The 18,965-nt window shown below is 42.0% G+C and overlaps 1 protein-coding gene across 1 annotated transcript in view; it reads right to left on the reverse strand.

The window, feature by feature from the left end:
- ABCA12 (ATP binding cassette subfamily A member 12) overlaps positions 1-18,965 on the reverse strand; it is a 91,008-nt gene that overhangs the window by 28,901 nt on the left and 43,142 nt on the right. Inside the window, exons 18-32 of the mRNA XM_068407315.1 lie at positions 18,129-18,330; positions 17,405-17,544; positions 16,713-16,832; positions 15,437-15,527; positions 13,937-14,116; positions 12,111-12,426; positions 9,427-9,541; positions 7,772-8,101; positions 6,794-6,863; positions 6,558-6,692; positions 5,698-5,853; positions 4,746-4,923; positions 2,985-3,203; positions 2,134-2,330; positions 1,584-1,744 (exon numbers count right to left, since the gene is read on the reverse strand). Coding sequence (XP_068263416.1) covers positions 1,584-1,744; positions 2,134-2,330; positions 2,985-3,203; positions 4,746-4,923; positions 5,698-5,853; positions 6,558-6,692; positions 6,794-6,863; positions 7,772-8,101; positions 9,427-9,541; positions 12,111-12,426; positions 13,937-14,116; positions 15,437-15,527; positions 16,713-16,832; positions 17,405-17,544; positions 18,129-18,330 — 2,610 coding nt within the window. The remainder of the gene's footprint in view (positions 1-1,583; positions 1,745-2,133; positions 2,331-2,984; positions 3,204-4,745; positions 4,924-5,697; positions 5,854-6,557; positions 6,693-6,793; positions 6,864-7,771; positions 8,102-9,426; positions 9,542-12,110; positions 12,427-13,936; positions 14,117-15,436; positions 15,528-16,712; positions 16,833-17,404; positions 17,545-18,128; positions 18,331-18,965) is intronic.

Genomic DNA, 18,965 nt, shown 5'->3' on the forward strand with positions numbered 1-18,965 from the left:
TTCACTGAGAGGGCTGCAAGGTCAAACTTCCTACCACAGGATTTAGCCCAAATCCTGTCCCATAGAAGAATGAGTAGGTGATCTCAGCCCAGGGATGCAACATTTCAGTTCAAATATCAAAAGGAGATAAAAGTGGGTTTCTGGCCCTTGAAGAGGAGGTGTGACACTGTGCCCATCTTGGTCCATCCAAGATGTCGCTGGGCTCCCTCTGCCTACAGGCGTACTGGGATTGGGCTGAATTGACCACTTTGCACTAGCTAGAGGGTTTGCAGTACAACAGAGAAAAAGCCTAGCCACAAGACAGCTGACACCTGAACTTGGCTGCCAGCACACATACACTCTTTTCCCATGAAAAACAGGGCTTGCACATGGGTCTTTGTTCACTTTCTCTATCTATACTGCCAGCAATTCGGAAGAGGGGCTGATCTCTTATGGTATCTGCACATTATTCTGTGTGCTGGGGCTACCAGCAGCACTGTAATAAATGCTATCAAGAGCAGAGTTTCCCCTCCTTGCAAGCAGAACATTTTGCCCATCAATGGACTCTTCCCATCTGCTTTATTTCTCTGAACTCCTGAATTCACACTCCTGCACCCAGCCTTGCCTTTAACCCTCAAGGAGACCCTGTTCTTTTTCAACAAAGCAGAGCACTGACATTCCTGTTTTCTGAGGGTCATGGAGGCTGGTCTGGTGGCCCCGCTGGAAAGCCTCCCTCTACTTCGAGGGAAGCAGGGGCCACACGGTCTCTTAGTATCTCTCACCAAGAAGCAGCGTCCTCACATCCAGATCCTCAATAGATCTTTGGTACCACCACTGTCCTGGGATCTGTCACTCAGCTCCTGCCCAAACAGCTGTAAGCGCCTGCACCCCTGAACAAGCCTTGATGGCCCCTCTCAGACACAAAGCTGCTGAGAGCTCTAGCTCAGCTCCATGCAGGCTTGCAAACAGGCGAATCTCTGCGTCTGCCCCCAGCAGTGCCTGCTGCAGTGACCATGTTCATGGGACACGAAAGGGAGCTAAGGCCCAGCAGGGCAGGGACAATAAACAGGACTGCATCATGCACCTGGGATACAAGAGGCTCAAGCTCAGACCTCTGTCTTGTCTATTAGAGCTTCAAGGCTTTGTGTAGAGGGGATGAAGCTAAGCCTCCTGTATTTTGGGGAACTCTCCATAGAAGTTGTCTTTCTGAAGGAAACTTATTTATAAAAAATGCATGTGAATTCCAGCATGGGACAGGCAGATCGAGCCGGAGAGCAAAGTGCACTGTAACCTGGGTTTCTTAGTGGTTGAGGCATATGAAAAAATGACCTTACTGGCAGCCCAAGGAAATAGTCCAGCATATTCTTGAACCCGTGTGGCCAAACCCAAGGGTTTCAACCCAAAACTTATTCCACTTTCACCTGAGCATAAAGTGGTCACATAAAGAAGTTACTCCACTGCATACATCTAAGACTGAGATGAATCTTGTGCAGCATGCTTCATTTCTGTGGGACACTATGACTTGCTTCATTCCTTCCTGTCATACGACTGACTAAGTTTCCCACCCAAGATGCTGAAAACTTAGGATGAACTCAGACACAAACCTTCTTTTTTGTGAGTGTCAGGTTGTATCCATCACCAAATGTTTCCTTGAGGTAGAATGGTGAACCACAACATTTGAGCCCTCCGTGCTCTAGGAAGGCGATTCGATCACTCAGAACTTCTGCTTCATCCAAGTGATGTGTTGAGAGAATGATAGTTCTGCCTGGAAAACACAAAGCTGATGTCAGCTACCACAGAATAAACACACATGATTACATGAGACAGGTGAAAGCTATGCTGAATGAGGGGACAGAGTATCAGGTGAAAATTGTCTGCATTTTTTTTAAATTATTAGTGAAATTGGATGAAAGGCAACATTAGAGAGAAGCTGAAAGTTACTGTACTGTCAATTGTGTATTATGGTAAAGTTACTTTTCAAATGACACTGTGAATTTACAAAAAACAACTGGGATGCACCCAGAGGGCCTGCAAAATCCCAGTCTCCCACAATTCGTTCTCTGTGGTCTCCAAAACTCACAGTTCAAAGCCACATTTTCAAATATGACACGAATCACCTTTGCCACTGAGCAGCATCTTGTCTTATCACAGTACCTTTTTTATTCTTGGAGATAATTTCCCAAATACTTCTCCGAGAGCATGGATCCACCCCTGTGGTTGGTTCATCTAGTATCACCACCCTTGATCCACCCAGAAGAGCAATAGCTATAGATAACTTCCTCTTCATCCCCCCAGACAGGGAGCCAGCTAGCTTGTGACGATGGCTGTACAGTCCAGTCTCCTTCAAAGTCCTTGAAAACAAAGAAAAAACAACCCCCAAAGGTTGTCCTTCAAGCACCTTTTAAAAGCAGGGAATCTGAAAATACCCAAAAAAACATAACTGCAAATGAAAAACTGCTCAAGTATGGACTGCTCTACTGAATGGTCACAGTGCAGGGAAATGATTCACCCTGTAGCTCAGTTACCGGGATTTTAATTTAAAACATTTTTTTGGATGTTTTCAAAGTTTCCATCTGACAAGTCAAGGTCAAAGGCTCAACTTCATCAACTAAGAACACCAAGATCCAGGCTTTCTGGGATGTTCTGGCTGCTTCACTTCTCTGCAGAACCAATAAAGCCAACATCATCTTTCTGACTGGTTGATTAAACCTCTTTCTGGGGAAAATTGTAAAGCAGGAAGGACTAGACCCTTAGGCCTACAAATTAATCTCCAAAGAATTGCCACAGAAGCTTGTAAACCCCCTGGAGAAGAGAAGTTGTTTTCTTACAGCCACATACATCAACACTCAGTATATTCCTCTAGCCACACCAAGGCGTTATTTGAACTCTGCAGAGTCTGCAACAGTCCCCAAAACCATTCATTTGAGCTTTGCAGTGGCAATAGCACTACCACACAATAATTTTGACAGCCCTCTCTCCCTTCTCCAACCCTGCTATTTTTATACCTCTTCACTTCTTGGTAGAGCTTCTGTTTACTCCAGTGAAGGACTTTGATGTACCCGTAGAGCAGCAGGTGTTCCTTTGTGGTGAGGTAGTTAAAGAGCACGTTGTGCTGCATACACACACCCATGTTCTTCCTGATAACTTCCTGGTCAGTCCTGATGTCTTTGCCATACACAAAGATAGTACCTGATGACGTAGGGAACAACCCAGTCAAAATAGATCTGAAAGGGAAAAATAAATGGAAAAGGAAGTTAGAAAAAGGAGAAAGCCATAAGTAATTTTTTACATGGTCCTGTACATATCATCACTTTCAAAGTTTTCTTACATCACTACCACACCTCTTCCAGCCAGAGACCACTGACCACTGCTGCTTCTGCTGTCTGTCCATGCTTTGGCAGAGCAGTAGCCAATTAACATCAAAGGACATCCTCTTACCCCGCTGTGGGAACGTGAGGGCAGGTACCAAGCTCACACACTGAACTCTGGCTACTTTTCACATGTTCTTTTATCTCCTTCAGCCTTCCCCTCCCTAAGTCATTGCATATCCCATACATCAATACTCATGAATGCCCTTGGCTTTCAATTTAATCACTGGGAATTCATATAATGCAGTTACTCTTCATTCTTTGAGGTTTGTCTGCAGTACCCAGACAGCCTCATATTGCTAACCACAACAGAGATTGAAAACCACATCTTTATCTTACTAACCACATCAGAGCATGGAAACCTGATTTCACTGCCATTATTAACAAGAAATGGGGCAGGACTTCCAGACAAGACACCTCACAGTGGGCAGCACTTTCATCTAGTTCAAGCAAATAATTACCTACCTAGCAATACCTAACAGGCCTGAGTAAAACACCCTGTGCTCAGAATAACTACTTGCACAACAGAGGTAATTTTTGGTGCTGTTCTACAGGGACTAAAGGGAGAAGATGCATCTCAGACTGCCCTTCACCTTCCCAGAGCTTCTGTCTCTCCTGGGACTTTTAACTATCATTAAAAAGGAAAGCAGTAACTTGTGACCTTACTCAGGATTTGAAGTCTGCACTAAGTTTCAAGAAGCCATTATACTTTTCTGTATATCATCACCTTTGTCTATACTTTGCAAAGAGGATATGAGATGAATTGATAATAAGCTGAGATGAAGCACACATCTGTCTTATTGTTTTTGGCTCTTCTGAGGCTTCTATTTATCAGCTTAATGTTGCTTTCAGAGTGATGCACATATATATCAGTGGAGAAATCAAGTTCTACAGGTCTGTTCTAGTGCTGTTATCTAACAACTCAAATAATAATTTATAAATGGCAAGGTTGGAAGGGCTGAAAGGCCGATGTATTAACCTGCTGCCGTTCCAGCCCAGCCAACACATGAGTTTGTACAGCTGAAATATACCTTTGTTAAGCTTTCTTGCTAATATCACTTCAGCTTTGATGTGTGCATAAGCTACCCACAGCTTTCAGAACAACCTGACTCCAGGCACCTAAGTGTCATGGAACAAAATGCTAGAACAGCTGCTGTGCTGTATATTACAGGCATCCTACCAGATTAAAAAGCATGTTCCTAAGCAGAAAAGAACCTTTAATTCTAACAGATGAAGGGACTGCTGAGGTCATCCATGAGCAAGATAAAATCACAAGAGAGATTTGGCCTAATAAAGCATCTTATTCAGTCTTCCAACACGGCACACCCCCACTTGCTCTCTTGTTCACCCGATTGTGCCCCACAGTATATAAAAAAAGCAGCTTTAAAGGGTACACACATGGTCGTAGTTTTCCCAGCTCCATTGTGTCCCAGCAGGGAAGTGATATTCCCTTCATAGAAGTTGAGGCTGAGGTTGTTCACTGCAGCTTTGGATCCATAAACCTTTGTTATGCCACGGAGGGAGACTCCCAAGGTGAGATCAGTGGGCTCCGGTTCCAGGTGAGGAGGGGGGGCACCTTTGACAGCAAGGGGAAGGGTCAGAGGACAGTTACTACACTGCAGCAGGTGTTTGTGCTACTTTTTTCACCTTAGAGATAAGCAGGGCTTTTAAAAACAAAATACAGCAGAAGTAGATGCCTTTCAGCTAGGAATGTAGAGAACATTTCACAGGATCTGTATCATTTTGAGCTCTCTGGGATTTCGCCTTTTTACTTCTGCAGCTTCTAATAACTCCTGACAATAAGCATTAATCGCTTTTGAAAAGGTCTCACATTTAGATGTTTCAGAGCACCTAACTTAATTTATACTAAGCAAGCACAGAAAATTAGAGGACATACAGCAAAACTGCTGAGTTATTTTCAGTTAGGTAGAATCAGCAAGCTTTTTTGTGTGAACTCACAGTATTTTACAGGCTAAATATTTAAAGAGATGAACAACGAAACACACATCCCTTCTCCAAGTGGAGACCTCTATTTGCTTGCACAAACGAAGATGTTTTTCTACATAGAGCATTGTAGAGTGAGATATACGTATCTAAGGTAACCGCCCAACTACAACACACACAAATAATGTACGTGAATATCAGTGCTGGATTTCCACACCAAACAGGAAGAACAAGTATAATTTAAAAGGCAAATCTCCATTCATGTAACAGCTTTCAATTTTTCCTATACTACAAAATAAGGATCAATACAGAAATGTGCTTTCTGAGTACGGTGCCCCTTTACAAATTTGGCTTCGTTTACCTAAAATGTAAGTTAGTACCACTACCCCATCTAGCATTCACATACATATCTTGTTGTTGAGGGCAGCTTCTTTCCTTAACATCAGCTTGGTGAAGAGAAAGCCTTTTCGTTTCTCATTCCAGAGGGGGAAGTAACTGTTGTATTCGATCCAATACGATGGAAGCAACGGGAAATACCAGGGAGCAGCCATGCCATATCTACCTGCAAGGAGAAGAGGAATCTCATTCAGGTATCTGTTTCTGAGGAAGTATCACTATGGGGGTGCACTCAAAATGGCAGAAATTGATTCCACAGAGATCTCTCCCCTCTTGATGTGTTCATGTAGTGCTGGTACTTGGTAGAGAATTTGCCTGATTGACAAAATAGGAAGCATTCACTAATTTGTTATTCTGAGTAACTTCATAGCTGGAGGGCAGGAGTACTTTACATTTTCCACTGGGTAGATTTCCATATTCCAGTGGACCGCTTCATTAGGTGGGGAAGAAAAGCGAAAGACAAACGTACTGGCTCTTGCCCAAGGCAGGAATTACTTCTTGAAATCAAATGATAAAAGTAATGCAACACAAAATCATTCAACTGACAAATGCAGGCTAACATGCTCTGTACTCATTTTCACCCACCAAACCGCAAACACATCCTCCCATGTCCTTGGCTTCAGCTTCTTCAGGAGACCCACCTACCCATGTGATAAGCAGAGGAACCCTAATTCTCCCTCGCTCTGCTCTGTCTCAGTTTCATTAATACTCTCAGACATCCACAAAGCCATGCTCCCTCTGATCTAGAAACAGAGGTATCCTGTGTGTGCAGACTGTCTTACTGCCTGAAGCATGGAATCAGCTAGTGTTGAATTCATTGTTTTCCAAAAAAGATAGTACAGCACCAGCCTCGATGCTTCGTATCCTTACCTGGGAAAACATTCCTTATATACCATCCCAGGATGAAGTAAATGAAAGAGTCTACCAGAATAAGCCAGCACATCCAGCCAAAGGATGTGTTGTCTCCAATCATCGGGGACTTATACATGTTGTCCCACTGCAGACCTGCAGAAAGGAATTTAGAAATACAAACAGAATCCATATTAGTTTGTGAAATGTCACAACCATGGGAGCTCAAAGCCTAGTTTTGTCTACAATAAACATACCTATGCCCTGTGCCTCATATCGAGCAATGTACTGACTTGCATAACTGAACGCAGTTGGAGACAACAGACTCTGTGGAATAAACAAAATTGAAAACAAAGAACTTACAAATTAGTCTCAAAGAGAAATCAAGTCAGTCAACCAATCAGGTACCTCACTGGCTTGGTCCACAAGCCAGAAAAATGAGTGTTGTTTTTTTTTTTTTTGCCCACAGTCACAAAGAGCACTGGACCGGGCTTATGACTGGGCAGTGGCTCTGGTGATGGGCTGTAATGTCTCCTTAGAGCCTGCCTTCCTTTTGCTTCCACCCCCAGGACCCAAATTCCTCCCTCATACAGAGCTTTATTTTAGGCTTTTGAAATACAGCAGTGCTTGAGAATTACCTTCCATGTGGTTAATAATTTTACCACTTGCATTAATAGATATCAATTCCTGAATTTGGTGACTCGAAGAAAAGTCTGGCTTCTGAAACCTAATACCTACCTATTTCTACCCTTGAAAAGAAAAAAGGCTTTCCATCTATTTCCATGGCTAGAAATTTGAGATACATGAAACTAAAGGATGTGCAGACCCAGCAATAAGCAGAGCCAGCCCTCCTTCGCAGCCCCACTACCTAAACTCCTTACTGAGACAGCCTTGTTTTTCATGGTGGTTGAAAGTAACCCATTTTGCTTTGCAATTTGAAAGAGCAAAGTACGTAGCTCAAACTACTCTGATTCAGCTGGCAGGCAGGAACTCACTAAAATTCCCCAAGTATTGTTTTCAGTGATGGGACACAACTAATTCCAGGTTTCCCTCAAACAGGCCATGTCTGACTCTCCTGTTGTATTGTTGTACTTGTCAACACCCACTGATGGAATCTAGAAAGGCACCCAACTCATGTATATTTGTGACACAAGCTATAATTAGACCTGAAGGTTATTGAAGGTGAGTGTCTGCTCCCACACACATGGTCCCTGTTATTGAAAAGCAGAACTTACCAGTAGGCTCTTCACAGAGAAGCTCAAATGATTCTCGATGACGAGCAACACAATGAAGGGGAAGAAGGTGAGGATGTACACGAGACTGCCCACCAAGGCTGCTATGTTCGTGTTATTGAAGAAAACACTGATGAAGTAGCTCATGGCTATGATGGACAGACTGTAGTCCATAAGGTACAGGAACAGGAGTGCTGTGTTTGTTTTAGGAAGGATGTCACCCACTTTTAGAACAATGATGAGGAAGGTGACAGTAATTAGAAGGAAGATGGCACACTCTATGAACCAGGCGATGAAATGACTGCTGGCATTAACACCCATCATTTTCATGTACTACAGAGAGAAAGGTGTAAAAAAGAATCACAAATGACAACTGTTTATTAAGAGATCTTTCTGCTGATATCGAACTGTTTCCTTTTTCAGTTTCTGGACAGGACATACAACCAAAACATGCTCTTTCATACTTGGCATACTGCATGTTGATAAGCAGGGAGAAACCATGCACTCACATTTCTGAAATGCCTTAGGTGTGCAAAGAAGTCTATTGCAAAAGAACAGCACAGACAGGATTTGCAAGTGTGAAGTGTCACAGCCCACAAGCTCCAAAGCAACTTCTGGCCTTAGATTTGTAACTTTTCTAAAGCATTTTGGTTATTTTTTTAAATAATGCTAATTGACCTAGTGGCTTAAGTGTAAAAACTCTTAAGTATCTTTGAAACTAAACCTAACTAAAACTTCTCATACACCCCCAAGACAACAAATAGATAAATGACCACGGTTACAAGGAAGCAATATTAATTTATATTAGCTGATGATCAAGTCCACAAGACTTGTATAAATCTTTAAGATTGTACTGACAAATCCAAAAGAAACTACAGGTGCTAGTGTCTTGTAGATTACCACACCCTGTTCTTAGAGACAGTGAAACTGGGTTTCCTAAGCTAGAGCATAGGGCTGTCAGCTAGCCACTGGGGTTCACTCATTTTCAATCTCATCACAGTTCATAGAGTGCCCTTTCTTGGAAATGTTTTTGGTGAATCAGTATTTGTTTCCATGGAACTGGATAAAAAACAAATCTACTTGAGCTTTTGTTGCTCGCTGAAGCTTAGTTTTACAACAGTTCTTTGCTGCTCATCTCTGTTGACTCTGTTCACACTGAAAATCTGAGTTAATTTAATAAATTCCCTATGTCTCAATGTAATTTCTTTTCCAACAGGCAACCTGAATGAAGAACTTTTATTTCAGAGGAGCTGATGTAATATGTAGCACCTTCTGAAATATTAAGTATAATAACTTCAAGGATAGGAAATAAGTCACTTTTCATGTCTTTGTCCCCAATAGGTATGACTCAAAGTCAGTTTTTAGAGTGCTTTAAACCTTCAGAAAACTTGTAATTTTGTGAAGTCCCCATGTTTCCAGTGTTCAAAACTGCAAAGCAATATTCTCACCGCTTGAAGGGCAAATGCCCTGCATTTCTCTGGTTTTGAGCTTGGTTACAATGTCAGAATTCAAACACCGCAGGGGAAACAATAGGTACTTGGAATATTATTTTCCCAAATGCTTGTTTTGCTCCATTTAATATTGCACATGAGACATACTACCCACTAATAAGGAAAATCGGTTTATAATTTTGCACGCCCCAGAAAGTTTCACCGTACCTCATAAAGCCTCAGATCTTTCTCTTGAACAAGTGTTTTAACAAAATCAGCTATAAACAGCACCCAGGCAGCCATCAGAGCAAATGGAAGAGAGTAGGTCACGCTGGTTAAGAACCTGTAAAAGGCAAACGAAGGCTATAGCTGAATACAAAATGTTCTGGGGATTAAGGCTTTATATAGAATATATTTTTCAGAATTACACTTTGGCACAGGAAAAGACATGCTTATATTTCAAAATGTGGAGTTTAATTAATAATGACAAAAAAGGCTATTTTGCCATTGCATTGGATTTTCTATTCATGAAACTCCTGACTTTTCAAAATCTTTTTATTTTTTTAAATCACAGAGGAATTTCTAGGTGCATTCTGGAAGTTTTGCTCAGCAGCACCACTGGCAGGAGCAGGAAGCGCCATGGGCAGTGGCATCTCCTGGCTGTGATGGGGTGCATCCAATTTTGAAACATCACAGCAGCCAGCCATAATCCCCAGTTCTGCTAATAGATATAATGGCCAAATTTTGTGGTGCCAGAGTTTGGATATAGGTGCTTCCCCTCAGAGTGTCTGTCCTATTACCCCACGCGACAGGTATTGCAGATCCAGGTCTACAACGTGGGCTTCACAATTCTTGGCTCCTCACTTTAGTTAAAACCTTCTCCCTGCACCAAATGTGCACAGAGAAAAGACAAAAATGGCCAACAGTAAACTTCTCTTTTTGTGATGGAAAACAAGTTTTTATAGCAGGAGATTCACTTCATTGTATCTACAGGGTTTATGCTTTCCTCCCTCGTTTCTAAACCTGGCTTAAAAAAAACCAAGTGTTCTTCCTGGGAAAAGTTTAAAGTACAATAACAGTAAGAAATTAATACGATTACATTTGGTTTTAAATTTTTTTTACTTGTAACGTTGAAAATTTCCCATACACCAGTGCTTTCAGGAAATGCTTCCATGCAAATTAAGCCATATTTATAAATAACAATGAAAAAGCATTTCAGTAGCTCTACTAGTTCTCTGTTGTTTGGGTTTTTTTTGGCTATCACCTTGCGCATAATCCTATTAAAAATTCAGCATTTCCCAACACCTTCTGTGTAATGGTATATATATACCCTCCATTTCCCTACAGGATGGTAACTATGGGATAACAATAGATAAACAAGCCATTTTATGACTTCTACTGCATGCAAATCCAAAGCCTTTAGGTATTTTAGTAATTGAGCAAACTCATGTTCCTCTGAACCTGGGGTGGGGAGGAAAACCCGAAGGCAAGTGATTTTCTCAGCAGCCCAGGAACAAGAAAAGGAGCAGATAACACTGTAGTAAATGCCTCCAGCAGCCAGTTAATCATTGTACAAAACTATCTCACAGCAATAATCCATGTATTTGCTGCAAGAAGTTGACACTTGGTTTGAATGCTTACTGCCTGCGTACCTGCAGGCACTTTGCATGCTGTTACCTTGAGAAGAGATTATAGGTCCCCAGCTCTCTTAAGTGACAGGCTGACACAGGAAATTAATGGGTCTGCTATAGCTCCTATAGCTGTAGCTCCTGGACAATCTTTTAGCTCATGCAGTAGACATATAGACTTTGCAATAGAAAGAGCTCCTAGGTCTAGTCTGTACTTTTGGTCTAAGGGAGACCCTCCGTCAGAGCAGAGTGACCATCCAACCTATGAACACTATTTGCTGAACATCCTTCAGTGCTTTCTGATGGACATTGAAATCCCTTCCCTGTGTGTTTTCCACTCAGTTTGGCCACCAGCTGTGGACAGGGTAATAACTCTGAGGAAGTACCATGTTGCCAGCTTTCCAACGCAGACCAAAATTGCCTTGCCAGAAGGGCAGGTCCTCAGCTGTGAGAGATTTGCTTCTCTCTGTTGCATTTGGCAGAGATGCAGTTTATACTAGCTGCAGATCTGGCTCAAGAAGAGTGGAAAGGAAGATGATCCAAAACCTTTTGGTCTGCTTCAGTATTCAAAACTTATTCTGGTCCACACACAGTTCACGCTGCACTGCTCTGTATAACAGGCTGTTAACCCTGGCAACACAGCCCATCAAAAGCTTCTCTGTTCTCCCTCATTATTGCAGAGGTGAATGGTACAATTTCATCTTCCCCCCTATCCTTCTTAAAGCATCTGAGAGGCACCTGTACTGAGAACTATGCACTATACACTGAACATTAGCTAGAATCACTGGAATGAATAACAAATACCACATCTGGATAGCAATCTCTAGGAATAAAGCTCATAAACCTAGGGACTCTTTTTTTTGCCCAATAAATAAATTTTCTAAGTTCTGCTGCATTGTCTGCATGTGAACACTTGCAGAACAAGCCAAAACTTGTATTTAACCAAAGTTCTGCCAACCCCAGTCTCAGTTCCACCATATGTAGTAAAACAGGGACAGCGAATTTTACCTGTTGTAAAACCTATAGTTATCATGACAATTCAGGTACGTATAGAGCACTGAAAATGAAAGATTAGGCAATCTAAACACAGACTATTTATATTAGAGTCCAAAATTCCCTCTTTTGTTCAGACCCTTGGGAAAAAAAACAAACCAAACCACAAAATGAAATGATTTCAATGCCATGTGAACATGGTATTAAGGAGACCAGTGCAGCTGGTGAACTCCACCAGTCAGACAATATGAGGTTACACAGAGCTTGAAGACAAAGGCCACACAAACTTACATATCCTTATTGTAGCAGGGGTAAGGCATGGCCTGGACTTGAACAGCTACTTCCTCTGGATTCTTGCCAGTCTGCAATTCAATAATGGCTCTTTCAATGCTGTCCTGGATATAAATAAACGCACGGCTGTAAATCTGGCTCTGCGAGGTGGAGTTGTGCGGGCCCACAGTCCAGATGCGCTCCCTTATTCTGTTGGTGGTTTGCGTGATCCTGCTGCTCATTCGGATGGTGTAGTTGAGCACAGGAGGGAGGGCCAAGTCCCCAGGAACTGAGCGTCCAGGGCTGCTATGGCTTGAAGGCAGCTTGAAAATGATACCTTGTAAAAGAAAGGAAAAAGGCTTTCCTTCAGACTCGATATCACAGGAGTGGTATACGCAGATACGTAGGAACTAACTCCTAGTTTTTATAAGCCTTTTCTACATTACAATCCATCATTTCGTTTCTTTGCTGCACAAACAATGCTCAGATGGGTAGGCTGCTTATCGAGGGTCTGGAAGTGGAAACTATAAATCACTGCAGCTACTCGTATTTTCAAACGTGACCAATGATTCTGGGTGTGAAATACACCTCCAGAGCCTTTAAATCTTTTCCCACTGAGCAAAACAAAGGCTCTCAAAATAACCAGCTGTATTTGGAAAAATCTTGCTGTTAACATGGACTGTCACATATCTGTTAGGTATGTCACTCAGCACTCACATGAACCTCTCATGAACATGCATAAAGGTACTCTATCAATAGAGCTCACATAGTGATGCTGTAACATAAAAATCTCAGGGATGCAGTGTTGAAAATTGTTCATGACCTATACACATACTTTTGTGCCCACACAAATTCCTGCAAAGCTGAGACGTCTAAGAATATAACAGCTTTGCAAGTTCCTGTTAGGAAATGGCATGCTGTAGATATAGTTTGACAGACAGGACTTTTTTTCCTTTAAAATGCCTGAGTAGAGGCAATACCACAGAAGTTTTTCTCTCCAGAATATTTTTCCTGATTATTCCATATATAAAGCATATGATCAAATGGAGGACAAACATGGAAGAAAACTGCTTTTATGGGAACAGACAAATATTATCAGGGTCTGAAGTTCCAAGAAAAGAAATAGTTTCTATCTACCCCTCAATTATGAGGTATAAAATGAAACAGGTCAAAGGACTTATAAGTAAATCCTAATTGAGGAGATACTGGACATTCTTTAAAAATTAAGACACATTTGTATCATTCAAATTAATACAAGTTCCTATTCTCTACTCCCCCCTGCCCCTGTCTGCGGTCTGATCTGAAGCTGCAATCCGATCCCACAAATGTGGAAAGTGTGACTGAGAAGACACAATATAATATTGCAGAGCTTGGCTGGAACATCTCAAGAGGTTTATGACCTTCTCATAAATTGAACTGTCTCATATTTGGACTCAATGATCTTAAAGATCTTTTCCAACCTAAATGATTTTATGATATCTTTCTCGATTAAAGCATCTTTTCTCAGGGGAGCCCGAAAGAGGGCAGCTGTCACAAATATCTCCTAAATGCAGTGAAATTTTCTTCAAACTGAGAATTAACCAAGAGAAAACACCAGTTGACTAAAGGCTTTCTATACAGAGAGCAGAGGTGCAAGACAAGAGGAGGTATAAAAAGGAGAATGTAAAACACTGCCATAAAGAGGTCTGAGCATGCAGGTCCCACACACACCAGGTGAAAATCAGTCACTGTGTGGTGGGAGCTGTGACCGCAACAGTTGCTGGTGGAAAGCCAAACTTCTTATGCTGGACTCCCACCCTGTACCAGGCCAACTTTAATTTACAGGGGGACTCGAGACTGTCACATACTTGCAAAAAGCTCGTTCTTCAGAAAGAGCTCTTTAGCCACCATTTCCATTTCCTCTAAGTTTCTGACTCCCTGAATGCGATTAAATGAGACGCAGGAGGACACATTTACAGCAAGGGTAGCTAGTGTATTCAGCTGATCGACAATGTCAGCGTTGTTCTGTAATTCCAGCCGAATATCATCTGAAAAAGAACCACACACAAAACAAGTAGCATCACTACACATAGCAAAAAATCCATCACATCATTCTGCTCTTTACACTAACAATGACACTAGAAAGGAAGGAAAAAACCCATCATACTAAACATTAAGTGTAAAATACATTTCTGCACTTAGCGGAGCAATGAAGGCATGTTGTTGACCCAATTTTTATGTTAATCATTTGTAATATGCTCGTGAGTTTGCCTTTGGGAGATGCCAGCAATGAGATGTGACAGCCATCTCAAATCAGAAGTTGCTACTAACCTGATGAGGTTTTAGACTCACATATGATGCTCGCCATTCATTCCACATCTTATGGGTTTTGATGTAATCAACGTGTCTGTTGAGCTGCTCTGTCTCAGGGGAGAATGCGCTTTATCCAAGCGCATCAAGGAGAAGTTATGTCTGTTGTGCTGATGTGTGTACTAAACCTGATAATGCAGTTTAATAAAGACGCTGCTGTTTCCCGGCTGTTTTAAAAGGTGACTGCATAATGCAGTGTAACTAATATGGAACAGCTGCTGCAGGCACAATGTTTTTATGGGGAGTTAAGACAGGAGACGCTACTCATGAAATAACACAGAGGTCATCACAAACTGTATGTAAATATCCTTCTGACTGCAACAGACTACAACCACTCTTGGTTTATGCTGGGTTTTGCTGGCATAACCCAGATTTATGTTGACATGTATGGCCACTCATTGAAAAAGCAGGCAGGGACAATAGGACCAGCTAGGAAGGGACTGTGATCACTGTGCTGTGCAGTAACAGGGGATGTATCCACCACTGCTGTTAGCTGATGATTCCCACAATGCAGATCAGCAGCTCTCACCTTGAAGGATCATGCAAGACCACCAGAGAACATCAATGTAATGATGCCTCTGGCTTCATCAGCCTGGGTACTGATCCCTTGCTTTTCTGCTCCGGAAAACTTTTAAGTTGAACCCTGATGTGATGCAAGTGAGCTCTCCACATTTCCCAGCAGAATCCCAGGTAGCTCATTTGAACTGATAATTATGGCTAAACAGTGTCCTCCAGTGGCCACACTCAGCTGCAGAGATTCCCATCCTACTATCCCTTCAACACTTAGGAGAAACATCTCTTCATACAAGCCCTTTACTTTCTAAGAGTCTTTTCCCGTAGACCACAAGATTTTTGAATCACAGCTGAGATTGCCTTACACTAAAGCATCCAATACTAGCCAGAGGAGAGCAGTACCAGAGGATGGCTACAGTTTGGTGACTCTGGAGCTCCCAGACCTGAAGTACAAATAAGAGGGCAGCACATGTGGACCAACTTACCCAGTTCGTTTATTTGACTCAGCAGTTCAGTGGCATCCAAATCCACCATCAGCTTGATAAAAACCTGCACAAAGGGATTCTGCAGGGTGTTCTATCAACAAGCAAAAAAAAAAGCATCAGTTTGACCAGAAGCCCCTTGAACTTATTCAGCGTATGTCTAAAATACAACAGACCAGCTGCCTTCACTGCGCATTTGTACAACCCCCACCTACTCCTTTCCTGACCTTCCATATTTCACTCTGTGCATCAGGATGGGGAAATGTTAGCAATGAAAACATCATACAGAGAGAGCCCTGTGAGTCCAGGCTAGTGTTTCTTGGAGTCAAGAGAGGATGCCTATCGAGTCTCCACCAGGCACTAGAGTCCCATGGAAAAACCATGGATAATCTTTGTTATTCTAAAAGTGCAGTAAATTTCACTTGTGTCTGTTTTAAGTCCTGTGAACGCAGCCAAGCACAAAGGGCAGGTGACCAAAATTTAGCTTGGAGACTGGCAGACAGGTTTTTGTTTGGCTGAATAGTTTATTATTCCACCAATGAGTGTAGTCAGCAGAGACTATTTAATTTCACATTTGCATATTCTACTCTGGATTTTTTCTCAGTGCCATGGAAATTACAATGAATTCCAGCCACTGAAATTAACTTCCAATGCTTTAGGGTTCCAGAGATCTCGTTTTCATAGTTTTGTATTAAAAAGAGACAAATTTTACTGCAGAGAATGGGAAGCAAGTATGTGAAACATTACAGCCTCCTGCTTTCTGTATCCAAGCAAGGCTAGGCCCCTTAGGAGGGGAAAAAGAAATTTTATTTACATTCACTGAGATACAAAGACATCTTCTAGCTCTTACGTGTGTACCCAGAGCTACATACTTATTATAGACACTGTTTCATTTTCTGAAAAAGTAATTTCTTGCTTGGTCGTGGATGGCTGGATCACTCCATCAAGCAGAAAGTTAATTTACAAACTGAAGAGCATTCCCTGCTCATCTTAGCCCTCCAGCAGGCCTCAGCACGGCCAGTGTCAGGGAGCACATTACAAACAGATCATTTCAGAAAGAGGATTTGCATGGAAAGGTGGGTCAGAGGTATTTCTGTTACAGGAAGAGGCAGGCAGGCAGGCTGGCACAGAAACTCTGAAGCCCAGGACAAAAGCCTGAGAAGGGTTTCCCCAGCTGACCTAAGACGTCCCTGAAGTCCCTGGAACTCCAGTTTACTTCAGTGAAGAAATCCATCCTCCCAATTCCCTCCCACGAGAAAGGGGATGTAGGATCTCATACCTTGATCATCGGAACTGTCTGGTTTAACTTAGTCAGTGAATTCATGATGACAGGAGACTTGTCCAACCACTCCTGGGACTTCAGGGCTAGATCAGCCATCTGGTTCAGGGTTGCATTAGACTATAAAAAAAACCCCACAACATATAAGGATTCAATTATTCATTACCTTAAAGCTTTGTAAAAATAAATAAGTCAATAAAACAGCTAAGACCAAATTTAGTTTCCTTAGGATTTTTCTTAGCACCCTGTCACTGCTTGGCAAAATGCCCCTTAACACATTGAATTTGGATGCAAGTACTTAAAAATATAGCCTTGTATGTGACATTGCATCTGGATATCAGCTTTCCTTCTACCACTGGTCTGCTTGTGAACAAGTACTGGTTACAGCATTTGTCCTTGGAGACATCTCTCTATTACTGGTTGAAAATATGGAGATGAAACTTCATAAATTGAAGGCCTTAAAAAAATTGTATTACAAATATTAGATCAACAGCAATTTTTTGGAGGTAAGATTCATTCAAAGACAAAAGATGACTCATATGACCAGCAATGCAACTAGGAAAAGATAATTTGACTAATACTCCAAACAGTCAGAAAACAGACTTCTGCTTCTCAAAGAAACAAGCCAATGCTAGATGAATTACAATCCTTTTGAGTGGGTGTCTCCTGATGTACTGTAAACAGAGCCATACCTTTCTCATGATTGCTCGAGTTTCCACGGTATCTGGTGTAAAAAGGATCTTCCCAAGCACCATTGGTTTTAAAAAAGACCAAATTAAAGCTCCAGTTGGGGTCTTGACCAAGTCCAGGTAAAAGGACAAGCAAAATGGTGCTGCAAGGGGAGAAAAGCAAACAAATTACACAGAGCACAAATAGACCAGACATGAGAAAGCTACCAGTGTATTTTCTTCCCATCTGCCCAGTTTGTTGCTGTGTCCGGTGAATGACTTCAGGGCCCTCTTCACTGAGAGAATGTGTCTTGACAAAAGCAATCCACCCCCAAGATCTCCTGTTGCTGAACTCAAGACAACAAAAGTCTCAGTGTTCGAGCCAAGACTCTCTGCTTGAAGGTTAAATGGAGTTTCGTGAACTCAGAGGAGCTAATAATGTCAGTACAGTCGGAAAAACTACACATCAAGAAAAAGCACTGACCTGTCAAGCCCTAAGACCAGATCATCAACAAATGGGAAACAGTGTAGTATCAAGCACTGCTCTGCTACAAAGACTGTTTTCCTTTTAACATTTATGGAAATAAACCACCAATAATTAGGGCAGTGCAGATCTTCAGCTAGCATAAATCATGAGCACTTACAGCCCTTCAGAGACATACGGGGGAACAGCTCAGCACTGGATCTCTCTGGAAACAGTAGAGTTTGGCTCTGAAATGTTTTTGCCTTAAGGAAAAGCCAGACTTACTGGAGTCATGAGGAATCCCATATTTCCTCATCATCTTTTGGACATAGACATCCTCCACAGAAGAACTGTTGCTTACAGGGTCTCCAAAATCTGGAAGCAAGGACTCAAAAAACAGGGGTGTGATCTCCTGGTTGCAGAGAACTTTGGACATGGACTTAAATGTGCCACGTGTTATCCTAAAGTTGTTTGGTTTAAATAATGCCTGCAGAAAAGACAAAATGCAAATAAATCCTGCATGCTAAAAGCATCCCATTCCAACAGGAAAAAGAAATAACAGAATTAGAAGGCAAGGACTGAACATTTTTACACTGCTTTCTTATGAGAAGTTTGTCTCTACAAAAAAAAAAATATGACTTTCCATGAAAGACATGCTTTTATGGCTAACATCTGCTATGACAGAGGTGGGAAATTCATTTCCAGGTACGGGATCCAATGTGAGAGTTTCCTATAATGTGTGTATAGGGATTGCCTATGATGTGTGCCTGGTGACACATACACACCCTAGGTTACAAGACAGAATTTGTTACACAGATGTGCACATCCCCCATCCCCATCTAGTCCATGACTGCATGTGGTTCTGCAATGAGGAGGCAATGAGGTTACCAGAAACGATTCCTGTGATCTATGCTGTCAGTGACTATGGATCAGAAAGGGATTGGATCCAGTGCTGGATGAAGTTAGTGCAACCTGAAGTTATTGCAGCTGTCAGAGCAGGACTGGGTTTGTACTGAGTGTTCTGGGCAGTCCTAAGACTTTGGGTGTGTTCTAATGCACACTAAAGCTAGAGCAAATTTTTGCTGTTGACTTACGTGGTTTTGGATAGCCTTTAGTGGGCAG

This window comes from Nyctibius grandis, chromosome 9 (genome assembly GCF_013368605.1).
Source record: "Nyctibius grandis isolate bNycGra1 chromosome 9, bNycGra1.pri, whole genome shotgun sequence".
NCBI classification, from domain to species: domain Eukaryota; kingdom Metazoa; phylum Chordata; class Aves; order Nyctibiiformes; family Nyctibiidae; genus Nyctibius; species Nyctibius grandis.